Consider the following 8,318-nt stretch of genomic DNA (forward strand, 5'->3'; position numbering starts at 1 on the left):
TGCCACAACCTTTTTGGGCTCCCACAATGACCTGTAGTATGTTACGTCTTGAACCTAAACAGCAAATGCAGGAGGACAGAGCACTAAAGCTTGCTGGGTAAATTGAAAGCAGGTCTGAGCTCATGTTCATGTGTTCTGGGGATGAGGTACAAACAGAACCATGGACACTATGGCTTGCTCTGCAGGCATGGACCTGACCTCGGTCCTTCCCTCATGCAGTGGAAATAAAGGCTATTGGAAATCCTGCTGCCATCCTCCTAGGTGGACTTATCGTTTCACCTGGCCTCTAACAAACACAGCAGCTTGCAGGCAGGGAGAGAGCCCTGTCAAAACCACTTCCCCGTGAGGAAGAGGGAGATCCAGCTTCAGTATGGTTATGTCGGTGCTTGATGTTGCTCATTCAGATCCTGTACCCTTGGTGGGATGTTATTCAGACCCATGAGATGTGACCAATTTCCTTTTTCGCTTCCTGCCCCAATTGACTAGGTGCCCCGTGATGGGGGTGGCCGCTCACTTCCTCTTTGGAATTGTTTGAGGAAGGGATTGCTGCACATGTATCTACTTCCCGCAGGAAAGTGTTTAAAAAGGGCAACATGGGAACCTGGCCAGCTAAAGTGGTGAAGCCCCTCCAGGTTGATGCTGGTGCTGGGATTAGGAGCCTCTTTTTATTGGAGCCCAATGCAGTGTTTGTTCTCCATGGCATTGCTCTTACGCTTGTCTTTCTTCTCCATGCCTGCAGGCAGTTTCCAGGATGTGGGAACATAGTGACATTCTCCCAGTTCCTGTTTATTGCGGTGGAAGGCTTTATCTTCGAAGCCAACTTTGGGAGGAAGAGGCCAGCCATACCAATAAGGTACAGTTGATCTGAACACCTTTGCTAGGCAAAAATTGACTGGCTATCTATTATCTCAAGAAGTGTTTAATAAAATGGCTTATCCGTTTATCCTGTCTAAATCCCATCCATTCTGCGGCATTTGCAAAGCCTCATTGAGAACCTGTCATGCCTGATAAAATATGAACTCCTCGTTTATCGAGAATTCTTAATAGGAAATTGCCATCATATACTTTCCTGTCCAAGAAACAGTATTTTGCACAGTTAAGAGTTTGAAGAGGTGGCTGTCTTTCTGGGGCTTGGTGCAGTGGGCGTGGGAGGGAGAGGTTTGCTGGAAAGCCAGCCAAATTCACTTTTGCATTTCTTCATCAGAGCTGATCTTGTCCTGGCAATAGCCTGGCATGCTCATGCTCTCCTCCCTGGCACTCAGTGGCTGACGTGAAGTGAGAAGGTTTTATGGGGCTCCTTAGCAGACTCCCTAGCCCATGGCAAAACAGCGCTGTGCTGAGTGTGTGGGACAGAGATCCTCATGACAGAAAGTTGAGGGCAAGTTTAGTGCCATTCATGGCTGCTTCTGGGATTAGCACAGCCTGAGCCAGTGCAGGTCGGCCTGCTTCCAGTTCTAAGGACTTCCCTGCTACATCCAAAGTGGATTGACCTCCTTGTTAGTCCTTGTCACAGACCCAAGAGCTAGGTGGGCTCCTGCAAAGCTCCAGACCTTGCAACCTGTAATCTGTTCCCAAGGTGTCTCCCAGCATCCCAGGGAGCTACACACACAGCTATCAGCTGGGGTTTTTTGTGTTTGTGTTTCAGGTACTATTTTATCATGGTGGCCATGTTCTTCACCGTCAGTGTGGTGAATAACTATGCCCTGAACTTAAATATCGCCATGCCGCTGCACATGATCTTCAGATCAGTGAGTACTGTCATACCATCCCTTTCCTCCTCCTGTGACATCTCTTCCCATCGTCTCTGCAAGCACTGGTCCTTAATGTGTGTGTCCTGCCACCCTCTCTTCCCCTGAGGGCACCAAAATCCTGTGCAAATACTAAACTCCAGTTAACTTGTGGGGAGAGCAACCTTGCTCTGAAGGCTCAGCTCCAGTTCTCACTTTCACACTGTTGATCATTAAATTTCAACTTAATGGACAGATGAGGAAACTGAGGCTCAAACAGCCTTCGTATTTCCAAAGGTGATGGGGAAGTAACACTGTCAAAACCAAGCCCAGACTCCATCTGTCAGCCCTGGATGGACTGAATTGCTGGCCAAAGAGACCCAGCTTTCCCTTCCACCACACAGCTACACCAAGCGGTTTGTGTCCTAGTGTAGGCGACTTGGTTAAACACCCCAGGTCAGAGAGTGTGGATTTGGCCTAGTTCTACCTTGCAGTGTTACTGCATACGTCTTTGCTTTGGAAAATGCTATTAAAATGCATCTTCACTCAAGTGTAGATGAGTGTCAGGCTAAAAACATCTGTTAAAACCCCAAAAAAGGAACCCCAGCTGTTGGGAATAACAAAATCTGCTGGGCAGATGTGCTGGGTGGGGGCTGTTCTCCCACAACATGTCATGGGGTTGAGATACCTGAAGTCAGGAGAGGTTAAAAAGAAGAAAAACAGGCAACACTCTAGGAGACCCATCCCACCTTAACCATGAGGGATGGTTCTTGTATTGCAGCCCTGCAGTCAATCTATGGAGCCACAATCCTGTTCCCAGTTAAAAACACAGCGTTTTGGCCGCGTTCTGGTCTGCAGCACACACTGAGCATCATGAGTGGGCCAAAAAAGGGGAAGGCCCACTGGCCAGAACATCCTAGTAGCCTGTTTGCCCCAGTGTCCTTGTTCCCGAGCCACCCAGCTCAGCTTCTCCCCTCCTCCTAGCTGAAGTGAGACTCATAGAATTATTTAGATTGGAGAAGACCTTTAAGATCATCAAGTCCAACTGTTAACCTAACCCTGCCATCCCACCACTAAACCCTGGCCCTAAGCACCTCATCTATCCTTCTTTTAAATACCCCCAGGGATGGGGACTCGACCACCTCCCTGGGTAGTCCCTTCTAGTGCTTGACAACCCTTTCTGTGAAGAAATTATTCCTAATATCAAACCTAAACCTCCCCTGGCAGAACTTGACGCTGTTTCCTCTCATCCCCACCCTGTTGGTCTCCCTGATCCTGTTCTGGCATTTCTGTTGGTGTTTTGCCATTAGCTGTATTGAGTTTGTGGTGTTTCTCTGGGGTGGGCATCCCAGTCTGGGCAAGTTTGTCATGCTGATCTTTATTTTGGTTTTCTCCTCTCTTCTTTCCCAGGGTTCTCTCATAGCAAGCATGGCTCTAGGTATCATCATTTTGAAGAAAAGGTAATTCACAAGCCTCTTTCTTATATCATCAGGGAATGTTCTGCCACTGACTTAATCCTGACTGGTGTTTAGAGCCCTCCCTTTCCCTGTTAAATATTCTTGTTTTACTGATGGGGAAACTGGGACACACAGGTGTGCCTGGACTAGAGGCTGGAACAGTTCCCTCTTCTACATTTCCACCACCCCTCACTCCATTTAAGGCAAGCATGGACTGAAAAGAGTGATTTTACACATGACTCCAGCCTTCTGTGTTACCTTTTTTCTTTCCTCTTACTTCTCTGAGGCCAGTACCACTCCTGATAGATGGCTGCAATGGGTCTGGCTGGGACGGAGTTAACTTTATAGCAGCCCATATGGTGGTGTGTTTGGGATTTGTGGCTAAACCAGTGTTAATAGCACACTGATGCTTTGGCAGTTGCTGAACAGTGTCAAAGCTCTCTGGTTTTCCCACTCTGCCCCCTGAGCAAGTAGGCTGGGGGTGGACAATAAGTTGAGAGGGGATACAGCTGGGACAACTGGCCCAAAATGGCCAGAGGGTATTCTATGCCAGATAATGTCGTGGACTGTGATAGAAAGGTTGGACTCGATGATCGCAAAGGTCTTTTCCAACCAAAGTGATTCTATGATTCTATTAAACCAGGGTAGCAAAGAAGGGGTTTGGGGGGAGTGGTGGCCAAGGTGGCCATGCTTATGGGAGGTGGTGAGTGATTGCTTTTGCATTGGGTTTGTTGGTTTTTCCTCCCCCTCACCTGTTAAACTCTTTAGCTAAACCCATGAGCTTTCTCATTCTTGCTCTTCTAGTTCAGTCCCCCATCCCATGAGGCTGGGGGAATGAGCGAGTGGCTCTGTAGGTGCAGAGATCCACACTAGATCTGGCTTTGATCTGAGAAGGATCCCTTGCCACGGGCAAGAAGATCTTGGTCCAAATGCTTTTTTTTGTTGCAGTTGGAGGCAGTTGGCCTTCCCTCCCAGCAATGTCCAATGTTAATGAGTATATGCCCATCACCCCAAGTTCACACTGGTGTGATGGGGCAAAATGCAGTGCAAGGGAGCAGTAGATGAACAACGTGAGGCTGGGCTCGATCACTGACATCTGTCTTCGTCTCTGTGCAGATACAGCATATTTAAATACACGTCCATAGCCCTGGTGTCCCTGGGGATCTTCACCTGCACTTTCATGTCTGCAAAGCAAGTGGTAAGGATTGGAAAGGGCCTGAGGTCATAGCTGTGAACCTTGTTGACAGGAGGAGCTGCTGCGAGCACCTTCATCAGCAATTCCCTTTGCCTGACTATTAATGGGGAGACAAGAAGCCTCCTAGCTCTAGATCTGCTCCCCGAAATCTCTTGTTTCTGGTCTCATTTTCCTGTGGTTTGGAGGGAAAGGGACACACACACATGCATGTGATTTAGCTTAATTACACATGCCTTTTATCCTGTGTTGTTCAGGTTGCTTTTTGCTGAGAATACACCATTTTTTTTTTCCACAGCTGGAAGCTGTTTTCTCTTGCCCTTACTGCAGTGTGCTGCAGTAGGAGCAGGTGAATCTTAAACAAAACTCAGCCATCCTAAATCTTTGCTCTTTTTTATCCCAGAAGCAATTGTTGGCTTTCAGGCTAAATTTTTCCAGACCTTTTGTCATCCAGCGTGACTTTCTGTGACCCTTGAAATAAAGTGCATGTGTTTGGACAACAGGAGGGAACGAAGAAAATCCACGTGCAACGCCACTTTGAGCTTTTCCTGGGTCAGCACCCACAGCCTGATCTTGTCAACTGAAGACAGAAAAATGGCATAAAGTGGTGGTCAAGTGAAAACTGGGTGCACTTAATCCAGCTCTGAGAGATTGGAAAGAAACAGGGCTGTCAGATCTCCGAGTTCCCCATCACTGAACAGCTATGTATACTCTTAGGGTGTCTAGGAAGTCTGTGCTACAGGGCCTTGCTCTGAATTAAGCCAGATTAACTCTGGGCAGGTGTGGGGCTTTGGTATAGTACGGACAGTTGTGGCAAAGGTGAGTAATTGAATTTGCCCTAAATCACAGTAAAAGAGAGTTGAGCCAAGTCATGCTACCTAGTGTTTTACACTTGGCTAACAGCATCTACAGGCCCGGCTTTCTCAATCTCTTGACCGCAAGCCAGAGCCCTGGTTTTAGTCCCTGACTGGGGCTTGGCCAGAGCTCTTGTTCTTTCCTGCACGCTCACCTCTGAGATGGGGACAGAGGGACCTGCCAGTGGGCTGTCTGTGGGAGCTCTTTAAGTGGCACTGATTATTTTTGTGGTTGAAGAGTTCCATCTCTGGCCAAGGCACGGCATTTCCTTCAGAAAAGCTACTTTCTTGATCAGGCGTTTCCACTTTGGCTGGGATCTGGTGCATTTCCTGAAGCAGAGTGGAAGGCAAAGTGGAAAACAAAGCTCTGTTCAGCCAGGGAAGCAACTCTGGAGAATGTGAGACCTTGGATGCTCTTTGCTTTATGGGCTTGCTTGGAACATAACACACAAACCAAGAGTGAGGTACAGGCAGGTCCGAATGAGCTGCAGGGCCATGGGATCTCACGGTGACTGTGTTGTGTCTCCCTCCACCAGGCATCTGACTCCAGCTTAAATGAAGAGGACGGACTCCAGGTTTTCTTGTGGTGGCTGCTAGGTATGTGAGTGCCACATCTCCAGCCAACCTTGCTGGGATACTGGCAAGGTTCAGCTCTCTGATGTCCTTCGCCACGTGGGTTATGCAAAACGTGGTGGGAGTCCCCTCGATGAGGTTAAGTTGTACTGAGCATCTGGAAGATGCTGATTTGCAAAAAAATGGGGTTTAGTGGCTCTCGTTAGCTGCTTTGTGCAGGGAGATGTTCTTCATTTGCCCAACAACTTAAGTACAGCACCTAAGGGGTTTCTGCAAGGTACTGGCTTAGTGACAGAGTGAGACTACAGTCAGGCATGTTTGCAGATAGCTTCTTGATTTCCCTCTGCAAAAGCAGCCCTACCTGATGTATCTGACGCTGTGAACTATGCTGCAGAGAGGGAGAAGGGCTGTAGCTGGTTCAGGTGTTCATTCAGCACAGGATTTCATGGGGGAGTCTTTACAGTCTGGCACTTGAGTCTATTTTTGTGCCTCCAACCTAAATTTATCGGTGGCTTTTCAGGGAACCTGGGATTGTTGTATTGTCAATAGTGGCAAACAACTGGATCCCTGGTATCCCAACAACTCTGCTTGCCAGCGCTGAGTCTCTCTTTAAAGAGATGATCTTTTCAGAAGTCTCTTGGCATCACAGCCTTTGTAAAGATACCCCTGTCCTCAAGACCGCTATCAATTTTCTGCCCCTCTTATCAAGTCTGGATGCTTTGGCTCTTTTCATTGAAAGCCAAATCAAGGGAGTCGTCGAGCTGTTTGACTTGAGCTATGCCATCCCTGAGCAGCGTTGCAAGGCTGTGCTTCTGTTCCAGGTGTTGCTGCACTCACTTTCGCCCTCCTCATGTCTGCCAGGATGGGGATTTTCCAGGAGATGCTGTACAAGCAGTTTGGAAAGCACTCCAAAGAGGCCCTTTTTTACAATGTAAGTCACCGTATCTTTTCTGTTGCTTTTACTGGGCAGATAGATCTGCTAAGAGAGTCCCTTCCCCTCCCGCCCCGCACTCGGCACAAATCCAAAGGCTCGTACGCTGCAAGGCTGGAGCAGTGAAGAGCGTGGTCTCATCCAGACGTGTGAGGCTGGTTTCCCAGGATGGGAAGGGGGGTGGGTTCACACAATCTGTTGACATCATGTCTTTACTTTTCTCTCCAGCATGCGCTACCGCTCCCTGGCTTTCTCCTCCTTGCCCCAAACATCTACCACCATGCAGTCCTCTTCAGCCAGTCTGGTGAGTGTTGCACGGATGGATCCTTGCTCTCGTACCCTTCTGGAAAGTGCTGTAGGAAGCTTTCAGGCCAGCAGTTGCGCACGTCAGACTTGTTGTCTTGGATATTCGAGCCCTTTGAGTTTTCAGGTTTAGTAGGAAGCCAAAAAAACCACCCCATGCTGTCTTGGGCACATTGTCCAACCTCTTCCTCATGGTAGGCCAGATGCCAGCGTGCTTGGACAAGTGGTGAGTGGTGACTGCTGAGAGCCGGGCCCTGGGCAGGTGACCGTTCGGCGGGCACCACAGCAGCTTGCAAAGCGAAGCCGTGAGTTACTGCTTGGATCAGTGGGGTTAAACCCCAGGCTTCACATTAACACACACGCATACGCTGGTCAGGCCCAGCCAGGTTGCTCATCCAGCCACCTTGAGCTATACATCTGCTTAAGTTTAATAGTAAAATTCACCAGGTTTTTCAGTGCCAGAAAACTTCCTATGTTCTGATCCCCATTTTGTGAAACCGGAGGGATCTTTGCTGAGTAGGTTTGCTGGTTCTTTAATTCCCTCAAGGTACAGGGCATATTTGCATGCATAGATCACTTTAATCATTAATACTGCAAAGTATTTCTAGCTTGCTCCACCCTCTCAAGAAAAGCATGAGGTAGGTGACCCCTGGGGAAAGGAATAGGGGAGTTAAAAAATGGAGTAACAGGACCAAATCCTCAACCACAGGTGTAAACGCAGCCCTGTTGGCTTTTGTTTTGCTGGTGCTATGCAGGCTTTCCCCCGCTAGCGCTGTCGGCCTCTCAGAGCCACACAGTTGAATCATCCAGTTTTACCAGGAGGGCAGCCCTGACACAAGAAAGCAAGACAGAGCTTTTCTTTTAATGTCTTTTTTTTCCTTAGCCTACTTCTTCCTCCATCTCCCCTTCTTCCCTATGGAAGCCCAAGCATAAATATCTGCAAACTCCCTTGTAATTGTCATTTATCACAGTACAAACGAGATAACTCTCCATGTGGAGCAGAATCCAAATGTGCCCACACCTTGGTCTACCTAGTTCAGCAATGGCCTCCTGAAGCTGTGGCATGTCCTGGACCATGGTCAATCCTGGACAGGAGAGAGACACCTCTCCTTGCACCTTCTTTAAGCAGTAGCAGGGCAGTGACCTTGCTCCATCCTTTCTCCCCGCAGAGCTGTTCCAGGTCCCAGTGATCGGGCTGACCCTGCCAATCATGTGGTTCTACCTTCTCATGAACGTCATCACTCAGTATCCTTTCAAAGCTCGGCTTGAGACACGCTGCTG

At 48.5% G+C, this 8,318-nt stretch overlaps 1 protein-coding gene across 1 annotated transcript in view; it reads left to right on the forward strand.

Annotated features, from left to right (window-relative positions):
• Nucleotides 1-593: 593 nt before the first annotated feature.
• Nucleotides 594-8,318, forward strand: part of SLC35B4 (solute carrier family 35 member B4) — an 11,323-nt gene continuing 3,598 nt past the window's right edge. The window contains exons 1-8 of the mRNA XM_035903879.1: nt 594-853; nt 1,646-1,748; nt 3,138-3,187; nt 4,301-4,382; nt 5,767-5,827; nt 6,625-6,734; nt 6,963-7,038; nt 8,207-8,282. Coding sequence (XP_035759772.1) covers nt 594-853; nt 1,646-1,748; nt 3,138-3,187; nt 4,301-4,382; nt 5,767-5,827; nt 6,625-6,734; nt 6,963-7,038; nt 8,207-8,282 — 818 coding nt within the window. The remainder of the gene's footprint in view (nt 854-1,645; nt 1,749-3,137; nt 3,188-4,300; nt 4,383-5,766; nt 5,828-6,624; nt 6,735-6,962; nt 7,039-8,206; nt 8,283-8,318) is intronic.

The sequence above is a fragment of the Egretta garzetta genome, unplaced genomic scaffold, assembly GCF_000687185.1.
Source record: "Egretta garzetta isolate BGI_Z169 unplaced genomic scaffold, ASM68718v1 scaffold260, whole genome shotgun sequence".
In the NCBI taxonomy this organism is placed as follows: Eukaryota; Metazoa; Chordata; class Aves; order Pelecaniformes; family Ardeidae; genus Egretta; species Egretta garzetta.